The 25,600-nt window shown below is 50.1% G+C and overlaps 1 protein-coding gene across 1 annotated transcript; it reads right to left on the bottom strand.

Annotated features, from left to right (window-relative positions):
- Positions 1-866: 866 nt before the first annotated feature.
- Positions 867-25,371, bottom strand: LOC139230091 (GTP-binding protein 1-like). Its single transcript, XM_070861904.1, has 12 exons — positions 25,114-25,371; positions 20,039-20,150; positions 19,601-19,781; positions 15,559-15,907; positions 13,504-13,627; positions 11,488-11,602; positions 10,569-10,713; positions 8,452-8,634; positions 7,236-7,371; positions 6,458-6,636; positions 4,406-4,585; positions 867-3,338 (listed from the first exon to the last, which is right to left on the bottom strand). The coding sequence occupies exons 1-12, from the start codon at positions 25,264-25,266 to the stop codon at positions 3,249-3,251; spliced, it is 1,947 nt and encodes a 648-aa protein (XP_070718005.1). The 5' UTR covers positions 25,267-25,371; the 3' UTR covers positions 867-3,248.
- Between the last annotated feature and the right edge of the window lie 229 nt (positions 25,372-25,600).

Raw genomic sequence — 25,600 nt, 5'->3', positions numbered from 1 at the left:
GGATCGACTGGGCCTGTATTCACCTGAGTTTAGAAGAATGAGAGGGGATCTCATAGAAACATATAAAATTCTGACAGGACTGGACAGGTTAGATGCAGGAAGAATGTTCCCGATGTTGGGGAAGTCCAGAACCAGGGGGTCACAGTCTAAGGCTAATGGGTAAGCCATTTAGGACTGAGATGAGGAGAAACTTCTTCACTCAGTTGTTAACCTGTGGAATTATCTACCGCAGAAAGTTGTTGAGGCCAGTTCATTAGATATACTCAAGAGGGAGTTAGATATGGCCCTTGCAGCTAAAGGGATCAAGGGGTATGGAGAGAAAGCAGGAGTGGGGTACTGAAGTTACATGATCAGCCATGATCATACTCAATGGTGGTGCAGGCTTGAATGGCCTTCTCCTGCACCTATTTTCTATGTATGTACAGGGACTAAACCTGCTGATCGTCACCCCGACATCAATTTCCCATCAAATGTTCAGTTCTAGTTCTTAAAGGTTTGAATTGTACAGATACAATTATGTACTAATAGTCCAGGAACAGTGTTGTCGAATATAAATTGCTGACTAGCAGGTGTGGCTACGGCAACACAGTATCAGCAGAAAACACCTTACACATACATTCCAGATCAATCTGCTGTGCCAGTGTAAACCTTGCCACCATTCACTAAACAGGTAAAGCAGCCACTACAATCAACAAATGCACAAAAAGATTAACATTCACACTGCAAATAGAGTATTCCGATCACACCACCAGCACGTGTCTATGCTCTGGATTCCCAGCTGGCCCCTATATTAAACAACAATGCAAACTTCACCCCAGTATCTTAGAATAAAAAGTTCTCGTGGAACAAATGGAGCCAGAGCTCAGTGAAATCGAACCATTTTATTAATGAACACAGCACAATGCCCCACTCTCAGAATCAGAGAGTGAAAGTCTGACAGTTCTCAACGTGCCTCGAATTACTGCAGGAAGGTGGGATACATTTCCCGGCGTTAGCGATGACCTGCTCTGGCAGCGTGTCCCTATTACTGTACTTCAGGCCGCTTGTCCGTTCAAATTGACTCAAAGCACTTCACTAGTTACGGTTAGATTACGCTGCAAGACATGGCCCACAGGGGCTCCTTGTACTGCCCGTGCGACTATTGAGGTGAGTAAAAGGTAGCATATTGATCAAATTAATACCCCTCCCATCTTCCTCCAGTGAGCTGGTTCCACGCTCAGCAGCTGCTCAAACTGAAGACCCTTCCCCCATCTGTGGATGGGCAATAAATGCAACTCTGGCATCATCACCCAAGTCTCCCCAAAAAGCAGTTTATGATTTCCACAGCTCACTGTATGTTTGCAGAGTATGTGACTGACATCTAGTGACGGGATGGAATATTCAAACAGTACAAAGATTAAGACAGTGTGAGAATGAGTGCAATTTAATTCATCCTGTGGGGGAAGGGTCAAATAGCCACCAATTATTACTGGGAAATATTTCACAGATGGAGGGGGAAAAAATACAAACAAACACTTATCTGTCTTGGCACAAGAGTAGTGTCAGTATTTTAGGCATTAGCACCTCTCAGTACTGGGTGTGTGTATTGAACTGTCTAATCCCCCAACCCAAAGGGTGAATACAAACACTTCGATTGTCTTTCCCAGTATCCTTCACATGTACCAGTCTAATTTAACAGCAGACCAATGGATTACAGAGGTTCACTGCTGACAAGTGGGCAGCAGAGGTTTTGTACTGACCTCTATTCCTCACCCCTCTCCCTGAATAACTGGTACACAAACTGTACTCACAGCCCCAGCCTTGCCAGAGACACCCAGGCTGCACAAAGTGGCTCCGTTTTTAAAAACAAAGTCTTGTTGCATTCAGTGGGAGATAGGTTATCAAGGGAAAGATTTCTGTGCAGACCAGCATAGGATGTGGATTTCAGAAAGGTCACCGAGAGAAAGCACACAAAGGCGAGAAAGGAAGAGAGAGAGAGAGAGAGAGAGCACACAAAGGCGAGAAGGGAAGAGAGAGAGGAGAGAGAGAGAGAGAGAGAGAGAGAGCACACAAAGGCGAGAAGGGAAGAGAGAGAGAGAGAGAGCACACAAAGGCGAGAAGGGAAGAGAGAGAGAGGAGGAGGAGGAAGGAGTGCGGGGAGGAAGAGCAAGAGGGGGTGGGAGAAAGAAAATACAATAGGACTGCGCCCCCTCAATAGAATCCTCAGCTCACTGATCCCCACCACAAGAACAGGCCCGAGACCTGGTTCAGGGGGTTTGCCATATTTGTTCCCCCTAAAACAAGCCTCCCCAGCACATTAAGTGCCCCAGACAATAAAAAGGCCAGTTAAATGGAGGGGCAGAAACAGGCAGACAATCCCAGCCACTCTTGCCCAGCCCAGGTCCCGACAGCTGTTGGGACAACCAGGAACCAGCTACTGAATGAGGATTTACACCCCAGCTCCTCCGAAGGAGCGTTTGAGACGGGGTGGGGAACCCACTGGGAAATGCTGCCTCACTGGTCCTCACACAGCTTGGGCCAACTTTAACTGGCGCTCCCAATGACCAGGCTTACTCACTTATTCTGCCACAAACTGCACATGCGTGAGACGAGACTGTACCATGTGGAGAAACAGAAGGGGAGAGGACCAAGGGACAGGCTGAATCTTGCACCCAACACCCCGGCTACCATATCCCAAACACCCAAATGTTAATTTTGCATTCAAGACTCGGTAAAACAATAGATTCTTCTCATCTCGCAGCACCAGATTGCACCTGGAGTCAGCACCCATTACAGGAATAGCTCAAAGTGACGATGTAAAGTAGTATAATAAAACCGAGCATCATTTATAAATAATTCAGTCACAGCACAATGCTGTGCATTAGATCGAATGTGCTGAAGGGCAGGCCCAGTCTGATTAAAAGACAAGCTGGTGAGTAAATGTTAAAATAAAATACTGGGAGTAACACAGCCAGAGTGCGTTCCTCTTACACACCTCCAGCTCAGTTGGAGCAAGCTTCCGATTATTTTAACAGTTTTGTATCATTAAAAAAATCTACATACATGCATAAAATTCAAAGAGACACGTTAAGAGCAGACTTGAAATGTATCAGCAGTGGTCAAATGGTTTAAATGTAAAATCCATTCCAAAAAAAATGCTTTTTAAAAAAACAATGTCCACGTCACTTCCATAATTCTTCAGTATTTGTCGGAGGGGGAAGAGGGGTCTCTTGCCTTGCGGAGTCGCTTGCTGAAGTCATGCTGTGCATCTAGCAGCCACTACCTGGGGTCACAGCAGCTCCCTGGGATTTCACCTTGTGCCGTTGTCCTCCTCGTCGTCTCCCTCCGCCACCCTTGGGCTGGTCAGGCATACAGAGGAAACAGGTTCAACACCGGCAATTCGACGGACGTTAGTCATACCAGCAGGGTCAAGAGCAACATGTGGGCACCGACACCAGCAAATGTACAGATCCCTGCCCGCTCCCCTCCTCACAGACTCCTCCTCCACCCACCCAGGCATCACTTCCAACAACAGGGCAGGCTTGGCCAGTGATCCATCCCCCCCGTTACACCACACCAATTCCCTCCGGACACACTCCTGTGCCTGCGACAGGCAGAGGGTATGAGAATCCTTCACCACAAAGCGAGTGTCTCATGTTCTTGGTGCATGACCAGGCTGAGAGCTGCTACCCAGCCAAGCGTAATAAATGACAATAACCATGTTTATTCACGTCCCCCCCTCTTTGCTGGCGTGTGGCCCCTGTCACCAGCACAGCCACGACAGCCTCCTGCTGCGCGACTTTGTTTGATCATTCAGCCACTCTGCGGTCCCGTGGCAGGGCGCCGAGCCACAGTGGGATGTTCGAAGCCTGGGCCTGCACCGGCGAGGGGAGGGATGGAGATGGGATGAGGAGGCCTGGCTGGCCTTTCCGCGCCCGTTCACAGGTGCGCTGGGGCCAGGTGTCGGACAGAACCTACAGTCCTGACTCCCGGGACGGACAGCGGATCCATCCCCTCTCCCCTCCTGGCTCCCTCGACAGGCCAACTCTCAGCCAGTAGGGATGTGCCGACACTGCCCTTTACCAGCAGACTGCCTCGGCTGTTCACCGATATTACCGAACCATGGCCCGAATAAAACACGCGAATGCATGCTGCTACCTTGTTCTCCTTATTAACATCGCGGCTCGGTTTGTCGTCCTCTGAAGGCATCTGCAGACGGTGCAGCGAGAGAAAGCAAAGAGACAGAGACAGCGTGAGCAGACACGACACCCGGTGGGAGCCCTCCCAGACACCCGGAGACTAAGCCTTGCCCATTCTTCCTCCGGGTGCACCGCAGGCTACAATACGGCGGGCCCATAACATCACCACGGGCAGTGATGCACCTCGGCACAGCTCCAAGACCCCAACACTCTCTGCACCAACCTACCTGTGTTTGGCTCAGTGTGTGCAGGGCTGCCGTCTGTCCCAGGGAGGGACCCTCCTCGGGGGCTGGGCCCATCGCTGCTGGCACCTCCTCCTTCTTCACCAGGTTTCCCTTCTTGGTCGACTGCATCTTCAGCTGCAACGGTTTGGTGTTAGACGGCGACGTGTTCGTGGTCTGGATTAGCTGGTTTGTGAAACAAAGCCGAGTCAACGGTCACAGTCACCTTCGTTTGGCCGATCTGATCCTTTCCCAGTATCCACACCAAAGCAGCATCCCCTGCTCCCTCGCTCCCTCCATCCCTCCTCAGTCTGTGCGGCTCCGCAAAATCCACATTGTGCAGCGATGCAGTTCAACCCAAAACCTCCCCCCTCCCCCCCATCTAAACCTCACCCATCCACCACCCCCCCCCACCCAAACCCCACCTACTCCCCAAAAACCTACTCACCAACAGCCCGCCCCCTCCTCAACATACCCGCCCCCTCGACCCCCATCATCCCTTACCCACGCGAGCACCAGCTGCAGTATTTTACCCCATTCGGTCAGCTCACGATCAAGTTACTGAATTAATGGCTGAACTATTCAGATGCCAAGATGAGTTATTGAAGTAACAAGATACTGACAGAAACAAACGCTCGAGGGCTGGAAAGGTGGAGTTAAATGCCCTAGCCATGGGGATCAGCTGATCTCGGCTCGGGGAGCAGGGAGACACACTACAGGTGGTCCCAGCCCCGCCCCCCTACCTGGGATGGGACAAGGCAGCGATGCCCCCCCCCTCACTGCTCACTAACACCCACCAGTGCATGCAGTGAGCAGTCTGGGCAGGATCCCGGGACGTCGAAGGTTAAATTGCAAGCACAGGTTGTTGCGACATGACGTATTCCCTGGTGTTTAGAAGACAGATCTAATCAAAGCGTTTAAAGTCGATAAGGTAGATACAAATAGGAACTATTTCCTCTGGCGGGGAAATCACAAAGGAGCCATCTTAAAATTAGAGCCCGGCCGTTCAGGAGTGAAATCAGGAAAAACTGCTTCACAGAGGCTGTGGAATCTGGGGGCCAATTGGATCGGTGATCAATATTTTTATTGGTCCAGGGTATTGATGGATAGGGAGCAAATGCAGGTGAATGGAGTGGAGGTCACAGATCAGCCATGATCTAATTGAATGGTGGAACAAGCTAGAGAGGCTGAACGGCCTCCTCCTGTTCCTGTGGCTTCGATGCTCTTGGATTGGGGGGGGGGGGGGGGGGAGGGAAGGGAGAGGAGAGAGAGAGAGAGAGAGAGAGAGAGAGAGAGAGGTCAAAGCAGTTCCTTCGAAGGGTCGGAGGTTCTCGAGAAATAGAACTGTAAGTCAGAGGTTTGCAAAGAGCAGGAAGATAATGCTTGAACTGTATAAAACACTGGTTAGGCCACAGCTGGAGTACCGCGTGCAGTTCTGGTCACCACATTACAGGAAAGAGGAGAATTTTAGCGATGAGGAAAGATTGGATAGGCTGGGGTTGTTTTCTTTGGAACAGAGGAGGCTGAGGGGAGATCTCATTGAGGTGTATAAAATTGAGGGGCCCAGATACAGAGTGGATAGGAAGGACCAGTTTCCCTTAACTGAAACCAGGGGGCATAGATTTAAAGTAACTGGGAGAGGTTTAGAGGGGATTTGAGGGGAAATTTCTTCACCCAGAGGGTGGTGGGGGTCTGGAACTCACGGCCTGAAAGGGTGGTAGAGGCAGAAACCCTCACCACATTTAAAAAGTACCTGGATGTGCTCCTGAAGTGCCGTAACCTACAGGGCTACGGACCCAGAGCTGGAAAGTGGGATTAGGCTGGGTAGCTCTGTCGGTCGGCACGGACACGATGGGCCGAAATGGCCTCCTTCTGTGCCGTAATATTTCTGTGATTCTATGAGGCCCGCTCCAGGTATGTTTGGTCCCCTCGCTAGCAAATTAATCCAAAACGGGAAACGTGGGCTGGAGCAGGAAGGAGAGTTTCAGTCGGACTGTGCACAGCCCACTGGGCTCTGTTGCGATGTGGCTGTGGCCCAGACCAGCCATCGCTGGTTACCTTGGTGATCGTCCCCACGGCTTTGGTGCGGCCCTCCCGGAAGACCAGGCGCTGGTCGGCGTGCAGGTACTCTGGCGTTTTGATGAAGCGGAAGTGCACGATGGCCTTGTCGCCGGTCCGCAGGCAGTCCTTGCTCATGGACAGGATGGTAGCCGTCTGCCGAATGCTGCCGCAGTGCACTGTGGGATGGAAGGGCTTCAATCAGCAACAGGAACACACACACAGGCAGACCATGACCATGGGCTAGGAGCGCTGCAGTATAGAAAGACTTGCATTTCGATAGCGCCTTTCACAACCTCGGGACGTCCCAAAGCGCTTTACAGCCAATGAAGTACTTTTGAGTGTGGTCACTGTTGTAATGTGGGAAATGCAGCAGCCAATTAACGCACAGCAAGCTCCCACACACAGCAATGTGATAATGACCCAGATAATCCGTTTTAGTTTTGGTTGAAGGATAAATATTGGCCCCAGGGCACCAACTCCCCTGCTCTTCTTCAAAATAGTGCCATGGGATCTTTTATATCCAACCGACAGCACACGGGGCCTCTGAATACAGCACCTCCGACAGCGCGGCGCTCCCTCAGCACTGCACTGGGAGTGTCAGCCTGGATTATTTGCTCAAGTCTCTGGCATGGGGCTTGCCCCTACGAGAACCATGGAGCCAAGCTGGTACTGGCTAATTACCTCCCTCCCCGGCCATCCGAAACGTGATGGAAAAGATTTGACTTATTGGGGAGATGGAGTTGAGCGAAGCAGGTTCCACCCCCAGCGTGCTCACCCATAGCCTGGTAGCGAGGGCTGATGGTCGTTGGATGGTGTAGCACCAGGATTTCACCCTCGAATTCCCAGGACGCCTGAGGATTCAGTTTCGGAGATACCATCACCATCCCCTTTCGGATGGACGAACGCTTAATCTGGGGGTGGGGGGGGTGGAAAAGATAAACAGTTAGATACTAAGCAACAGACCAGCAGGGGAAAACAGTCACACAGGTTCATCAAGTGCAATTGAAATACAAATATGAATGATCTGCACTGACTCCGGGAGTTAAACAAGTGGATTTTGGGCTAGGAGAAAGATCAGGAACTTGTCCAGAAACAATCTCCTGCCCCCTTTTCAAATCCCTATCCATGGATTCGGTCTCATTAGCCATTTGGGTTAAACATCTCAATCTAATAACTGGAAACATTTCAAACTTCCCCAATGGTGTAGGGGCTTTTCTGCATTGCAGGATTTTAAAAAAAAACTTCCTACATTCTCTCTTTGGCAAAGTGTCCAGAAGTTATGTGGAGGCATCGCCTGAGATATAAAAGCGAGGGAGAACCGTGGCCACCAGCTCCCTTCCTCGCCCTGAGCCATACAAACAGGGGCCGGAATTGAATGTGGGTCCCAGTGCCACATTGCTCAATGCAATCACCCAAAGGGCGATGGTTATAACCCCAGTCCTGCCAACAGGAACAACTCTTTTCTCCAGAAAAGCGAAGGCTGAGGGGTGGCCTAATAGAGGTCTGTAAAGTTATGAAGGGGTTTGATAGGGTAGATGTAGAGAAGATGTTTCCGTTGTGGGGGAGACCAGAACTCAGGGCCATCTATACAAGAGAGTCACTAATAAATCCAATGGGGAATTCAGGAGTAACTTCTTTACCCAGGGAGCGGTGAGAATGTGGAACTCGCTGCCACAGGGAGGGGTTGAGGCGAATAGTATCGATGTATTTAAGGGGAGGCTGGACTATATGAAGGAGAAAGGAATAGGAGATGGTGATGGGGTGAGATGGAGGGGTGGGAGGGGGCTGGTGTGGAGCATAAACTCCAGCACGGACCCGATGGGCCGAATGGCCTGTACAATCTAGGTCTATGTAATTAAAGGAGCTGCTTGTACAGGGATCAGGAACTGAATACACGAGTCAGTCAATAGGATTCTAGGCTTTTATATGCGCAGTAGGACGGTGTTGGAGGGAGAGGGTGTAAGTGTGTGAATGAAGGGTGCGTTCCGTACCTTCTTCAGGGCGAAGGAGGCGGTCTGGCCTCCGCGCACCTCCCGGACAGGCATTCGCTTCCGGTGGATCGACTTCACAGCAATGGGCATGAAGTTTCCCAGCGGGTCGGGTCCCAGCAACAAGATGTCGTTCAATCGGATCAGTCCTCGGAGCGTTGTGCCAGATACCACTGTCCCAACACCCTAGAAACAGAATCAAATGGGGGAGGAGGGGGTTTACAGTTTAATGCTAAGCATCAATAAACCCAGACAGTGAAGATGCTGATTCCTGCTTTCACCCACAATGACAAGTAAGTTTCGGCAGTAATGGGTTTCTGTTTTATCCACCCTTTTGGGTCGCACCTTAACCCAAAGCCCCATTTGGGTCCCAACAGAATTCAATTGCATTTATAAAGCACGCACCACACTCTCAATGTCCCAAAGCCAATGAATTACTTTTGAAGTGTATGAACTGTCACAATGTAGGGAAGCACTAATTCGCACACAGCAAGGTCCCACAAAAAGCAAGTTAAATCTCTTCTGGCAGTGCTGGTTAAGGGAAACGAGAACACTCCAACACTTCTGCGAATCGTGTCATGGTGCAGGGATCGGGGCCTCGCTTTAACGTCTCATCTGAAAGGCGGCATCTCTGACAGTGAACCACTCCCTCAGAGCTTCAGTGGTGTGGCAGCCTAGATTACGTGCTCACGTCTCTGGAGTGAGACTTGAACCCACGACCTGCTGACTCAAGGGATGAGTGCGCGACCCACTGAGCCACAGCGAACACCAAGTCAATTCATTCCAACTTGTTTAACAGCACAGAACGTGGTAACCCCACCCAAACTACACATCTGTTTACCCAGTGATTTCCCACACAACCCGGGCAACAGTCACCAAGACTGGGGCCGACACGCTGATCAGTTGGCAGCTCCGCCCAAACCTAACAGATTCAGGGAATCCCAGCTCGTTCCTGGCCTGCGGGTTCGGTCAAGGCAGCGATCAGCAAGCTGCAATACACGCCAGGTCAGCAAAAAGAAACCACCATCCAGTGAGTCCTGTTGAAAAGCATTCACCAGGTGCTGGGCTCAATGTTCAGGCTCGCAAATGACAACCACCGGTCGTCTCAAAATGCTTTACTTTTTTTTTCCCCCCCCATGTTCATTCTTGTCAGATCAACTCCAGCGCCAAAGATCACTTTGCGCTACTACACTTGATCTTAGCCAAAAGGCCGAGAGGGGAAGCTGCACCGTTCCTGGAAACACTGCAATACCAGGTCGATGCGTGGAGTGGACGAAGCAAGCCCCTGTTCCATCTCCATTTACAGCCAACGAAGTCTTTGAGTGTAGTCACTATTGTAATATGGGAAACACGGTAGCAGGTTTGTGCACAGCAGGCTCCCACACACAGCAATGTGATAATGACCAGATCATCTGTTTTTTGTTATGTTGATTGAGGGATAATTATTGGCCCCAGGACAATCTCTTCAAAATAGTGCCATGGGATCTTTTACGTCCACCTGAGGGGGCAGACGGGGCCTCGGTTTAATGTCTCATCTGAAAGACGGCTCCTCTGACAGTGCAGCACTCCCTCAGTACCAGCCTAGGTTTATGTGCTTAAATCCTTGGTGTGAGACTTGAACGCACGACCTTCTGACTCAGGAGTGTGTGCTGCCCACTGAGCCACGGCTGACAGCTGAGCCAAGCGAACAATGAAGGCTTAGGTGATGCACCATCAGGAGCTGGGCCTTCTAGGCCCGGAGCTATGGGACACCCCTCTAAACAACTCCCCCTCCCCTTCTGAAAGACGCTGCTTAAAATATACCTTTTTAAAAAAAAAAGGTCACCTGTCCCAAATTTTCCATCTTTGATTGTCAATACTTGGTTGATAAATTGCTCCTGTGAAGCTCCTTGGGATATTTACGACGGTAAAAGGTAGGCGATATATATTATATAAATAAACGCAAGTTGCTGTTGATGGAGCAGGGGACTGGCGGGGTATCCCGAGCTGAATAGTTGGATTATTGCAGCGTTCCCCCCCCCCCCCCCCCCCCCATATCTCTCTCTTCTTTCCCCCCCCCCCCCCCAGCCTGTCCCCCCTTTCTAGTGTCCCCCCCCACCCCGCAGGAACAAGGGGCTCACCGGGACGGAGTACGTGTCATCGATCTGGAACTCTGCCGGCTCGTCCTCCTTGAAGCTAGTCCGCGGTGAGAGCAGGTTCAGGAACATCTTCAGCAGCTCCAGGTTCTCCCCGGTCACGTTGGAGATCTGGAAAATTGGGCACATCCTGAGGCAAAGGAAAGGGGAGGGGCTCGGTTACAGGTGCGAGAGAAACGGAGAGCTCACATTATCACAGTCCCGGCATGTCAGCAACAAACACGGGGCAGGCAGCACTTGTGTGACCTTAAATCAGGCCAGACAGCAGAGGCCTCGCGATGGCACAGGTCACTCCCTTCGTTACTGGCAACAAGTCAATGGTGTTAAGCCCTCCCCCGGTGAAGTCGTACCAGTCAAATTCCTCTCGCTTTGTGTCGCACGGTAACAAGCCACTGAAGGAAGTATTTTCAGATTAGCTCCCGAGCAGACTCAGCGTGGATTCAGTTTCCAGGATCACAGGATGCAGTGAAAGGAGAAGCTGATTATGTGAAGGAAAGGCCACCAGGCCCATCGTGCGTTAGCTCAGGCACCACCCACTGCGTCATCTCCTGAGCGAAGCCAAAAAAGAGTGAGAAACCAGTGGCCAATCCCAGGAAAACTCTCGGGAAATTCTCTCCCCACCCCCAGCTGATCATCGACATGGGGGGTGGGGGGGGGGGAGAAAGAGGAGGGGAGACTGATAACTAATCTCTCAACTCGATGCATACCATTAGGAACATGGGTCAGGAAAAGCAGCCTCACTGGGAGCTCAGGGTGGAAGGAGAAGTCATGTAATTTTTGGAAGAGGAGCAAATAGACACGCACATACCGATATATTTTTTTTAAGTTATGGCTGGCTTGTCACAGCAACACTCCTTAGAAATTCACACACCCGGCCCCCGTCGTCTGAATGAGAAGCCGTTACCTTTCAGAGCTGAAGTTCGATGCAGTAACAATCACGTCGTCCTTGTTCTGAACCAGGACAGGGATCTTCCTGCAGCCTGGAGACTTCAGCAGCCTCTGCAGCAACTTCAGTGTTTCTGGTTCATAAAGGGAGACACAACTAAACCCATCAGCCTTTGTACATTTCACCAGCAGTACACTGTGCCATCAGCAACACACCGAGCACTGCCAGACCCCCTCCCCCACACACACCACCACCACCACATCCTAATCTGGATCTCCTCCATCAACCCGCCTCTAGAAACCTTCGCAAAAGCCTTCTCTTCAACCAAACATTTGGACGCACTCTCCCAATACTCACTAACCCAGCGGCGCCTCTACAAAACCAGTATTTAAACATTTATTTTACGTAATTGGAGAGAGCGTTGACATCGGGCGATTCTGATCCAATACGTTTGCCACATGGACGATAAAAAAAGTATACATAAGATTTTGCAAGGATGGTACTAGAACTGAGAGATTACAGCGATCGGAAAAGATTGAACAGGTTGGGGCTCTGAGGGGAGACCTGATCGAGGACTTTACAATCCTGAATGGGTTGGATAGGGTAGATGTGGAGAGAATGTTTCCCTGGGAGAAGCCAAAACTAGAGCCATAAATACAGGATAGTCACTAATCAATCCAATTGGGAAATAAGTGGTGAGAATATGGAACTCGCTGCCACAGGGAGTGGTCGAGGCGAATAGCATAGATCAAAAGGAAGCTAGGCGAGTATGAGAAAAGGGAATAGCAAGATATGCTGAAAGGCTGAGATGAGAGATGGAATAAGAGACACGTGGGGAGCATAAACACCAGCTCGGCCTAGTTGGCTGAATGTACAGCGCAGGCCATTCTGTGTCATTTGACGTGGAAAACTGGGAATCCCGATGTGCTGAATTGCATTTCAGATCAGTAAATAAACAATGAATAACGGACTCCGTCGTTGGGCCCGTGATCTCAATGCTTGTATTCACATGGTGAGCGTGAACTTTAACCCTGCCTGTGAGTTTGTTGCCAGAGAATCACAGGAGGCGGCTATTCGGCCCATCGTGTCCGCGCCGGCCGACAAAGAGCTACCCAGCCTAATCCCACTTTCCAGCTCTCAGTCCGTAGCCCTGCAGGTTACGGCACTTCAGGAGCACATCCAAGTACTTTTTAAATGTGGTGAGGGTTTCTGCCTCTACCACCCTTTCAGGCAGTGAGTTCCAGACCCCCACCACCCTCTGGGTGAAGACAGTTCCCCTGAAATACCCTCTAAACCTCCTACCAATTAGAGTGCGGGAGTGTTTCAATCCCTGGGTTACTCAGTCGGTGAATGTTTGTTGGCTAAATATACAAGCGTGGAGCACCTTTACTTGTTTTGTGTGCGAAATGTTTCCTATTAAAACTAAGTGCCTGTGGCTAAAGCGGTGTCTGTGTAGCCTCACCTGGGCCAATGATGGAGCAGCCCCATGTCCCCTGCAATGTACACTGTCTGCACGGCAGCTCACACACAACACAAGCCTTATAGTTGGGTACACCCTTCACGGGTGGCTGGATTGGAGAGCCTAGTGTGTTCACAACACTGGATCATAGTACGGCTTTAAAACAGTCCGAGATTTCTCAACTGCCTTGCCCATGCCTCACACCATAGGAACATGGCTGGTAAGCCATGACCCCAAACCCATTTATATTACCACAAGCATGACAGGAGCACAAACGCAAATGAAGGACATGGTATTTTCGCAGTGACTCTGTTCTCGGTACTAACGCACAGGGTGAGAACGAAATACGGGCAATTCACAGTCAAGGTCACCGGGAGACACGTTTCCCCCATAGCGAGGGGGGAAGGAAGTTTAAAAATGTCATGGTCTTGCCCTTGCATCGACCGGCACTGCAGCAAGTTCAAGCCATTCCCGGGCACGTCAAACTTGAAGCTGGTGTGTTTACAGATGGGCACGGCCGGAAATGGTCGTGCGTTTAACAGATGAACCAAATGGCAGTGAGGATTTGCCCTTACCCTGCAGGATATTCGCTGGACACATGTCTATCTTTGTCACCACAACAAACACAGGAACGTTGAGAGCCAGTGCGAGGCCCAGGTGCTCTTTGGTCATGCCCACAATTCCAGCATTACTGCCGACCTTGTAAAAACAAAGTTCATCGGGTCAGACTGAAACAAAAGGCCGCTGACAAACAGCAGGACTTAAATATTAAAGCCCCTACTCCAGTTTGTACAACTCGTCATCACATGCTGCATTACAGTGACTACACTACAAAACACCACCTCACTGACCAGGGAGCACTTTGGGACATCCTGAGGTCGTCCACATTTCTGGGGCACGAGCCCTGGTGTTGTGCATCAGGCAGTCTGCGGTTGTTCGGTCAGCCACTCGCTCTGTACCATGGCTGGGTCACGGTTTGCAGGCGGTCGGGCTAATTGAACGATTAGCCTGTCTGACTTCAGGTAACACTTCCTCTATTGAGGGTCCTGCTCCCCCTCCCCCAGACCCTCAGCCCGCCCAAAGCGTGAGTGTGTGTAGCACACTCTACTCAGTCAGAAGGTTGTAGGGACTTGAGCACATAAATCTAGGCTGACACTCCAGTGCAGTGCTGAGGGAGCGCCGCACTGTCAGAGGGGCCGTCTTTCCGATGCAGGCCCCATCTGCTCTCAGGTGGATGTAAAAGATCCCACAGCACTATTCAAAGAAGAGCAGGGGAGTTCTCCCCGGTGTCCTGGGCCAATATTTATCCCTCAAGTTAAAGCACATGGGATTGGGGGTAGTGTGCTGACATGGATTGAGAACTGGTTGTCAGACAGGAAGCAAAGAGTAGGAGTAAACGGGTACTTTTCAGAATGGCAGGCAGTGACTAGTGGGGTGCCGCAAGGTTCTGTGCTGGGGCCCAGCCGTTTACATTGTACATTAATGATTTAGACGAGGGGGATTAAATGCAGTATCTCCAAATTTGCGGATGACACGAAGTTGGGTGACAGTGTGAGCTGCGAGGAGGATGCTATGAGGCTGCAGAGTGACTTGAATAGGTTAGGTGAGTGGGCAAATGCATGGCAGATGAAGTAGAATGTGGAGAAATGTGAGGTTATCCACTTTGGTGGTAAAAACAGAGAGACAGACTATTATCTGAATGGTGACAGATTAGGAAAAGGGAAGGTGCAACGAGACCTGGGTGTCATGGTACATCAGTCATTGAAGGTTAGCATGCAGGTACAGCAGGCGGTTAAGAAAGCAAATGGCATGTTGGCCTTCATAGCGATGGGATTTGAATACAGGGGCAGGGAGGTGTTGCTACAGTTGTACAGGGCCTTGGTGAGGCCACACCTGGAGTATTGTGTACAGTTTTGGTCTCCTAACTTGAGGAAGGACATTCTTGCTATTGAGGGAGTGCAGCGAAGATTCACCAGACTGATTCCCGGGATGGCGGGACTGACCTATCAAGAAAGACTGGATCAACTGGGCTTGTATTCACTGGAGTTCAGAAGAATGAGAGGGGACCTCATAGAAACGTTTAAAATTCTGATGGGTTTAGACAGGTTAGATGCAGGAAGAATGTTCCCAATGTTGGGGAAGTCCAGAACTAGGGGTCACAGTCTGAGGATAAGGGGTAAGCCATTTAGGACCGAGATGAGGAGAAACTTCTTCACCCAGAGAATGGTGAACCTGTGGAATTCTCTACCACAGAAAGTAGTTGAGGCCAATTCACTAAATATATTCAAAAGGGAGTTAGATGAAGTCCTTACTACTCAGGGGATCAAGGGTTTATGGCGAGAAAGCAGGAAGGGGGTACTGAAGTTTCATGTTCAGCCATGAACTCATTGAATGGCGGTGCAGGCTAGAAGGGCTGAATGGCCTACTCCTGCACCTATTTTCTATGTTTCTATGTTTCTATGTTTCAACCAACAAAACGAAAATGACTGTGGGAGCTTGCTGTTCGTATATTGGCTGCCATGTTCCCTACATAACAGTGACTACACTTCAAAAGTACTTGATTGGCTGTAAAGCACTGAGACCTCCTAAGCTGGAAGGTGCTATATAAATGCAAGTCTTTTTACTCTTACCATCAGCATGCAGAAGTCTGGTAGGTGCCCCGTCATCCCGAACACCGTGGTCTTCAGGTACTTCTCGTGTCCCGCCAGGTCAATAAAGGTGATGACTTTGGTGGATTTCTCACAGATCTTGGTCCAGTCCAGCCCACCGCCATGGCTGTCTGGTTTGTTCACAACATCCCCGGTGCTGTCGAAGCCCAGGATGTCATTGCCAACACTGCTTGTCCGCCCAGACTCAACCTCGTGCTTGTGACGGAACAGTTTCTGCCGGGCAAATCCCCGGCCATTGTCAAGTTCGCCATGAGTCAGTACGCCCAGCAACGTGCTCTTTCCAGCATCCACGTTCCCCACCACGGCCACTCTGGGGGGGGGGGGGGGGGGGGGGGGGGGGGGAAAGAGAGGGGGTGAAACACAGTAATAACTGCACACTGCAAGACTAAACATGGACCATGTATAGTAGACACCTCAAGTCACTAGAGAAATACCACCAACGATGTCTCCGCAAGATCCTGTAAATCCCCTGGGAGGACAGACGCACCAACATTAGCGTCCTCGACCGGCCAACAACCCCAGCATCGAAGCACTGGACCAGCTCCGTTGGGCAGGCCACATTGTCCGCATGCCCGACAAGACTCCCAAAGCAAGCGCTCTACTCGGAACTCCTGCACGGCAAGCGAGCAGAGGAAACGTTTCAAGGACACCCTCAAAGGCTCCTTGATAAAGTGCAACATCCCCACCGACACCTGGGAGTCCCTGGCCAAAGACCACCCTAAGTGGAGGAAGTGCATCCGGGAGGGCGCTGAGCAGAGTCTCATCGCCGAGAGCATGCAGAAACCAAGCACAGGCAGCGGAAGGAGCGTGCGGCAAACTAGTCCCACCCTCCCTTTCCTTCAACCACTGTCTGTCCCACCTGTGACAGAGACTATAATTCCTGTATTGGACTGTACAGTCACCTGAGAACTCACTTTTAGAGTGGAAGCAAGTCTTCCTCAATCTCGAGGGACTGCCTGTGATGATGATGGAGCCCAAATCAGGGATGTTGGGTGGGAAGCATTCACTGTCGATAAGCCAAGAACATTAGAATTAGGAAGAAGTTGTTCTTCTGCACAAGGACATAATAGGAACAGGAATAGGCCATACGACTCGTCGAGCCTGCTCTGCCAATCAATAAGATCATGGACTCAGCTCCACTTCCCTGCCCGCTCCCCATAACCCCTTATCGTTTAAAAAACTGTCTATTTCTGTCTTAAATTTATTCAATGTCCCAGCTTCCACAGCTCTGAGGCAGCGAATTCCACAAATTTACAACCCTCAAAAGAAATTTCACCTTATGTTTTAAATGGGCAGCCCCCTATTCTAAGATTATGCCCTCTAGTTCTAGTCTCCCCCATCAGTGGAAACATCCTCTCTGCATCCACCTTGTCAAGCCCCGTCATAATCTTATACGTTTCGATAAAATCACCTCTCATTCTTCTTTCCTCATAAGTCAACCCCCTCATCCCCAGAATCAACCGAGTGAACCTTCTCTGAACTGCCTCCAAAGCAAGTATATCCTTTCGTAAATATGGAAACCAAAACTGCACGCAGTACTCCAGGTGTGGCCTCACCAATACCCTGCATAGCTGTAGCAAGACTTCCCTGCTTTTATACTCCATCCCTTTTGCAATAAAGGCCAAGATACCATTGGGCTTTATGATCACTTGCTGTACCTACATACTAGCCTTTTGTGTTTCATGCACAAGTACCCCCAGGTCCCGCTGTACTGCGGCACTTTGCAATCTTTCTCCATTTAAATAATAACTTGCTCTTTGATTTTTTTTCTGCCAAAGTTATACTCCATCTGCCAAATTTTTGCCCACTCACTTAGTCTGTCTATGTCCTTTTGCAAATTTTTTGCGTCCTCCTCACACATTGCTTTTCCTCCCATCTTTGTATCGTCAGCAAACTTGGCTACGTTACACTCAGTCCCTTCTTCCAAGTCATTAATATAGATTGTAAATAGTTGGGGTCCCAGCACTGATCCCTGCAGCACCCCAATAGTTACTGATTGCCAACCAGAGAATGAACCATTTATCCTGACTCTCTGTTTTCTGTTAGTTAGCCAATCCTCTATCCATGCTAATATATTACCCCCAACCCTGTGAACTTTTATCTTGTGCAGTAACCTTTTATGTGGCACCTTGTCAAATGCCTTCTGGAAGTCCAAATACACCACATCCACTGGTTCCCCTTTATCCACCCTGTTCGTTACATCCTCAAAAGAACTCCAGCAAATTTGTCAAACATGACTGCCCCTTCATAAATCCATGCTGACTGTGCCTGACCAAATTTTGTTTTTTCCAAATGTCCTGCTACTGTTTCTTTAATAATGGACTCCAACATTTTCCCAACCACAGATGTTAGGCTAACTGGTCTATAGTTCCCTGCTTTTTGTCTGCCTCCTTTTTTAAAATAGGGGCGTACATCTGCAGTTTTCCAATCTGCTGGGACCTCCCCAGAATCCAGGCAATTTTGGTATAAATTACAACCAATGCATCCACAATCCTTGCCGCTACTTCTCTTAAGATTCTAGGATGCAAGCCATCCTGTCCCAGGGGATTTATCTGCCTTTAGTCCCATTATCTTACTGAGTACCGCCTCCCTGGTGATTGTGATTGTGTTAAGTCCCTCCCCCCCCCATAGCCCCTTGACTATCCACTGTTAGAACCCTCGATAATGCCCCACCATTCAATATCATGGCTGATCTTCGACCTCATCTCCACCTTCCCGCCCAATCCGCATATCTCTCGATCCCCTAGAGTCCAAAAATCTTTCGATCTCTGTCTTGAATATACTCAATGACTGAGCCTCCACAGCCCTCTGGGGCAGAGAATTCCAAAGATTCACCACCCTCCGAGTGAAGAAATTCCTCCTCATCTCAGTCCTAAATGGCCGACCCCTTATCCTGAGACTGTGACCCCTGGTTCTAGACTCTCCAGCCCGGGGGAACATCTTCTCAGCATCTACCCTGTCAATCCCCCTCAGAATGTTTCAAGAGATCGCCTCTCATTCAGATCACTCAATCTTATTGAATGGCAGAGCAGGCTCGAGGGGGCCATAGGGCCTACTCCAGGAATCTCCCAGTTCTGCTATTAAAGGGGAGCTTTTGTACTGCTAATTAGTTCCAGTTTTCAACACATTCATTGCAACACTTTCAGTTTCTATTTAGCTCTCAGTTAGCTGAAAGCAGCCAGGACAACACTACACTAGGCGTGCTAGTTCGTCTCGATGCCCACAGGCTATGAAACGAGAGGGGGTTATTGCATACCCGATCCTGAATATTACAGAGTTGAAAGAAGGAAAAAAGACTCGCATTTCTATAGCGCCTTTCACGACCACCGGACATCCCAAAGCACTTTACAGCCAATGAAGTACTTTTGAAGTGTAGTCACTGTTGTAATGTGGGCAAACACAGCAGCCAATTTGCGCACAGCAGTAATGTGATAATGACCAGATAATCTGTTTATGTTATGTGATTGAGGGATAAATATTGGCCCCAGGACACCAGGGATAACTCCCCTGCTCTTCAACATAGTGCCAGAGATCTTTTACTTCCACCCGAGGGGGCAGACGGGTCCTCGGTTTAACGTCTCATCCAAAAGCGGGCATCTCCGACAGTGCGGCACTCCCTCAGTACTCCAGTGGAGTGTCAGCCTGGACTTTTGTGCTGAAGTCCTTGCAGTGGAACTTGAACCCACAACCTTCTGACTCAGAGGCGAGAGTGCTATCCACTGAGCCAGTGGCGTTATGCTGGGCTCTGATGCACTGTGCAATTGAACAGCCTACTAACGCTCGCTGTCTAGGCTCACGCACAAAGACTGGGCAATCAGGTAAGGTACTAGAAAATAACTGCGTCACTGCAAGAACATCAGCGCATTCAGGAAAGGAGGGGAGAAAACAGGAAGAAACACAGATCCTCCCCATCTCCAAAACTCCTGTTTCTCCACGGGTGCGGTCGGACCTGCTGAGTATTTCCAGCTTTCTATTCTCCTGCTGGTTCTCTCAGGTTCCTTACCTGACCTCCAAAAAGTCGTTCTCCCCCACTCGCTTGCGAACCAAGTAGTCAGCCACTTTCCCTCCCGCCTCCTGTCGCTCGCGCAGAAGGATCAGGTCGGAGTAGATCTGCTCGGACAGACTCTTGACGGTTGCTACAGAGGCTTCGATGTCATCATCATTTAGCCCGTACTTCCTGCCGTCTGGAATGAAGAAAGCCCAAAGATTAAAACAGAGCAGCCGTCTTAGTGCCCAGTTCATTTTTGTGTGTCTTGTTTCCAAGACAGCAAACCGTGTAGGACCATTGAAGGAAAATGGATCCAGGCCGAGACAATTTAAAAGCTAGGAATGGGAAGAATAAATCTTTATTCACCCGTAAGTCATGGAATAAGTTACTAGTAAAGAACATTAAAGTCGAGGGGCTAAATAAGTGCAAGAGAGAAAAGTTATGAAACTTTACCCGATCCTTGCCCGATTACATAGATGGTCTCCCCACAACCCTCGTCCATTCGCTCTCGCAACTGTTTCAGCAGGTACTCATACTGCTCGGAGCTGGGACTCACCAACACAAACTAAAACACACAAAGGAACAAGGTCAGTAGAGATTTCAGGACTGCCTGGCGATACTCTCGTCAGACTCAGTCCAGCACCAGGCAAATCGAAGCACTCCTGCCCATGGTCGGACTTGGAAATGCAATCACTCAGTTTCCACCAAGTTCAGCTCATGGACGAGTATTTTGGTGCGAGTTTTTATGAAGCACTCTGGTCTTAAGCGAGTCAAGGAGGTTGATGACAACTGCTGCAGAGGAATGTCATTTGATGCGATTTAAGATTTTTAAAAAGGTACCGACAATCCAAATGAAGACAATTGCACGCATCCACTACATTGACAAAAGAATGTCGAATCTGCAAACACTGGAAATCAGAGGCAGAAATGGAAAGGCACAAGTGAGTCGACAGTTCGGGTGCAACACTTCACTTCTGATGATGGGTTAAACCCAAATAGTTAACCTGACATTTTGTTTTTAAACTGGTTACTGCCCACATATCTGGGATCACTCAGTGCTTGTATCCCAGGTTTGTTTGCACACATTACAATGATTGCACATCAAGGCAATTTGTTGTGTGTGAAACACATTAGGAAGACCTGATAAAGCACAATATATAAACCAAAGATCTTTCCCTTTCTCTACACCTGCAGTCAGAGAGATCTTAACAGAGTGGTCAATAACCAGGGGCATAGATTTAAAGTAACTGGATTTGAGGAGAACCTTTTTCATCCAGAGGGTGGTGGGGGTCTGGAACTCACTGCCTGAAAGGGTGGTAGAGGCAGAAACATTTAAAAAGTACCTGGATGTGGACTTGAAATGCCATAACCTACAGGGCTATGGACCAAGAGCTGGAAAGTGGGATTAGGCTGGGTGGCTCTTTGCCGGCCGGCACGGACACGATGGGCCAAATGGCCTCCTCCTGTGCCTTAAATGATGATTCTATGAAATGTTATTTATCAATTTCACTCTCGCCTTTCACGTCACATCAGTCTCCTGCTCTCATTTTTTTTTAAAAACACCGTCTCAAATAATTTGGAGTTACCTTTGTTCTCACTGCTGTCCACTCCCAGACTACTTCACTAATTATCGCAGCCCTTGGATTAACTTCACTCTGTGGCTGTTGCACACAGTGTGTCTCCTGCTTTCAGTTAGGCCCAATATTAAATGGGGTATGTGTGTCAGCCTTGGCTCAGTGGCTAGCACTCTCACCCAAGTCAGAAGGTTGTGGGTTCCGGTCCCACTCGAGACTGGAGCACAAAGATCTAGGCTGATATCCCCCAAGTTCGCCGTTATTACCCACTGCAAATTCTGGCCAATCACATCACGTTTGTTAATAACGTGCATTTACTAAGCAACTTGACAACTTCAGGATATCTGTAGCTCAGAAAATTTTGTCTGACAACGCTCCTGTGAAGCACCTTGACAATTTACAGCTTTAAAGGCACTATATCAATGAATTACTTTTATTTTAAATGACCTTAAACAAACTCAAGAAATAGGCGGAGGAGGCCATACAGCCCCTCGAGCCTGCTCCACCATTCAATATCATTGCTGATCTTCTACCTCATCTCCACTTAACTGCCCTAACCCCATGTGTCAGCTGTGGCTCAGTGGGTAGCATACATGCCTCGGAGTTAGAAGGTTGTGGGTTCAGGTCCCACTCCAGGGACTTAAGCACATAAATCCAGGCTGACACTCCAGTGAAGTACTGAGGGACAGCTGCACTGTCAGAGGTGCTGTCTGCTCTCTCAGGTGGATGTAAAAGATCCCACAGCCATTATTTTGAAGAAGAGCAGGGGAGTTATCTAGTGTCCTGGGGCCAATATTTATCCCTCAGCCAACATAAAAACAGATTCAGTCCACATTTACACTCCAACCCGAAGTGCAGCCCATGCCCCCGGTCAGTAATGGCCCATGCCGCCTAGTTAGTGCTGCTCACAGCACAGGAAGTGTGCAGTAAACCAACTCAACGTGTGGAACATAGCAACAGGCCATTCAGTCCCTCGAGCCCATGCCTCTGTTCAATTAGATCATAGAAACAGAAAATAGGTGCGGGAGCAGGCCATTCGGCCCTTTGAGCCTGCACCACCATTCAATATCATGAGGCAGATTATGCAACTTCAGTACCCCATTCCTGCTTTCTCTCCATACCCCTTGATCCCTTTAGCCATAAGGGTCACATCTAACTCTCTTTTGAATATATCTAACAAACTGGCCTCAACAACTCTCTGCGGTAGGGAATTTCACAGGTTCACAATTCTAAGTGAAGACGTTTCTCCTCATCTCGGTCCTAAATGGCTTACCCCTTATCCTTAGACTGTGACCCCTGGTTCTGGACTTCAACATCGGGAACATTCTTCCTGCATCTAACATGTCCAATCTCATCAGAATTTTATATGTTTCTATCAGATCCCCTCTCATTCTTCTAAATTCCAGTGACTATAAGCCGAGTCAATCCAGTCCTGCCATCCTGGGAATCAGTCTGGTGAACCTTCGCTGCACTCCCTCAATAGCAAGAATGCCCTTCCTCAGATTAGGAGACCAAAACTGTACACAATATTCAAGGTGTGGCCTCACCAAGGCCCTGTACGACTGCAGTAAAACCTCCCTGCTCCTATACTCAAATCCTCTCGCTATGAAGGCCATCATGCCATTTGCCTTCATCACCACCTGCTGTACCTGCAGGTCAACTTTCAATGACTGATGTACCATGACACCTAGGTCTCGTTGCACCTCCCCTTTTCCTAAAATCGGTCACCATTCAGACAATATTCTGCCTTCCTGTTTTTGCCACCAAAGTGGATAACCTCACATTTATCCACATTATGCTGCATCTGCCATCTCACCCAACCTGTTCAAGTCACCCTGCAGCCTCTTGGCATCCTCCTCACAGCTCACATCATGGCCGATCTGCACCTCAAAAAAAACTATCAATCTGTCTTAAAGCTCCAATTGACCCCCAGTATCCACAGCCTGTGAGGAAAAGAGTTCCAGATTCCCCTTTGAGGGGAAAAGTTTGCTGATCTCATTCCTGAATTGCAGGTTCATTTCAAGACTTACTTCTGTGAAGCGCTTTGGGACGTCCCGAGGTCATGAAAGGCGCTATAGGAATGCAAGTCTCCTCTAATTTTCAGGTTGTGTTCCCTCATTGATTCCACTCCTTATCTAGATTATAACAGCTTTAAACACCGCGATCCGATCACCCCTCAACTTCGAAACTCAAGGGAATACAAGCCAAGTTTGTGCAAGCTGCGGGGGGGGGGGGGGGCACTTGGATGGTTCGGCGAGCTTCGGAATCACCGTCTTCACCACCCCGCCCCCGCCCCAAAATCCATCACACTCCCACAAAAACAAAGACTTGCATTTCTATCAGACCCTTCACAACCTCAGGCCATCCCAAAACACTTTACAGCCAAAGGAGCAGTTTTGAAGTGCAGTCACTGTTTCTTTTTTTATATTTGTTCCTGGGATGTGGACATGGCTGGCCAGGCCGGCATTTATTACCCATCCCTAATTGCCCCTTGAGAAGGTGGTGGTGAGCCGCCTTCTTGAACCGCTGCAGTCCGTGTGGTGAAGGTGCTCCCACAGTGCTGTTAGGGAGGGAGTTCCAGGATTGTGACCCAGCGACGATGAAGGAACGGCCGATATATTTCCCAGTCGGGATGGTGTGTGACTGGGAGGGGAACGTGGAGGTGGTGGTGTTCCCGTGCGCCTGCTGCCCTTGTCCTTCTAGGGGGTAGAGGTCGCGGGTTTGGGAGGTGCTGCCGAAGAAGCCTTGGCGAGTTGCTGCAGTGCATCTTGTAGATGGTGCACACTGCAGCCACGGTGCGCCGGTGGTGGAGGGAGTGAGTGTTGAAGGTGGTGGATGGGATGCCGATCAAGATGGTGTCAAGATGGTGAGTGTTGTTGGAGCTGCACTAATCCAGGCAAGTGGAGAGCATTCCAGCACACTCCTGACATATGTGCTGCAGTAAATGTGGAGACAATTTATGCACAGCAAGCTCCCACAAACAGCGATGTGACAATAACCAATTAATCTGTTCAAATGATGCTGGTCATTAAGCAACGTCACAATTTCAAAATTCTCATCCTCGTTTACAAATCCCTCCATGGCCCTCGCCCCTCCCTATCTCTGTAATCTCCTCCAGCCCCACAACCCCCCGAGATATCTGCACTCCTCTAATTCTGCCCTCCTGACCATCCCTGATTATAATCGCTCCACCATCGGTGGCCGTGCCTTCTGTTGCCTGGGCCCCAAGCTCTGGAACACCCTCCCTAAACCGCTCTCCCTCTCTCTCCTCCTTCAAGATGCTCCTTAAAACCCACCTCTTTGACCAAGCTTTTGGTCACCGGCCCTAATTTCTACTTATCAGGCTCGGTGACAAATTTTTTCATCTCACAATACTCCTGTGAAGCGCCTCGGGACGTTTCACTACATTAAAGGTGCTATATAAATAAAAGTTGTTGTTGTTGGATAAATATTGGCTTCAGGACACCGGGGAGAACTCCCCTGCTCTTCTTCAAAATAGTGCCCTGGGATCATTTACATCCACCTGAGAGAGCAGACAGCACCTCCGACAGTGTGGCACTCCCTCAGTACTGTCCCTCCGACAGTGCGGCGCTCCCTCAGTACTGCCCCTCCGACAGTGCGGCGCTCCCTCAGTACTGCCCCTCCGACAGTGCGGCGCTCCCTCAGTACTGCCCCTCCGACAGTGCGGTGCTCCCTCAGTACTGACCCTCCGACAGTGCGGCGCTCCCTCAGTACTGCCCCTCCGACAGTGCGGCGCTCCCTCAGTACTGCCCCTCCGACAGTGCGGTGCTCCCTCAGTACTGCCCCTCCGACAGTGCGGCGCTCCCTCAGTACTGCCCCTCCGACAGTGCGGCACTCCCTCAGTACTGCCCCTCCGACAGTGCGGCGCTCCCTCAGTACTGCCCCTCCGACAGTGCGGCGCTCCCTCAGCACCCTTCTCTCCCGGCCTTTTACCTTGGACGCCAGGTCGGGCTCCAGCTCGCCGTTGACGCTCTCCTCCAGCTCGCCGTCCAGGCCGGGCCCGAAGATGCTGGCCAGCTCCCCGGGGCCTGGGGGCGGAGGCTCGCTGCCCGCTCCCTCCCGCTCCCGCTCGGGCTCGGCCGCCATTGCCCGGCGTCGCGCCCCACCCCCTTTAAGGCTCTTTTAAAGGCAATTTAAAAAAAAATCCGTCGGCACAAAAAAAAAACCCGCCCCGCGCGCGCGCCTCCGGCCGCCGGTTTCCAGGCTGCCCTTCCTCCCCCCCGCGCGCCCGGCCGCCGGTTTCCAGACTCCCCCCGCCGCCCCGAGTGCCCGCTCCTCCGGCCGCCGGTTTCCAGGCTCCCCCTCTCGCTCGAGCGCGGCCTGTTTAATTGCTTTCTTTTTTTCTCTCTTAATTAATTTCTTTTTTTCCCGCCGCCCTCCCGCCGGATCACGGATTTAAATCGCGCCGTAGTCCCTGCTT

The sequence above is a fragment of the Pristiophorus japonicus genome, chromosome 19, assembly GCF_044704955.1.
Source record: "Pristiophorus japonicus isolate sPriJap1 chromosome 19, sPriJap1.hap1, whole genome shotgun sequence".
Lineage (NCBI taxonomy): Eukaryota > Metazoa > Chordata > Chondrichthyes > Pristiophoridae > Pristiophorus > Pristiophorus japonicus.
The sequence above is the reverse complement of the archived record's forward strand: the minus strand, read 5'-3'. Positions and strand labels throughout refer to the sequence as shown.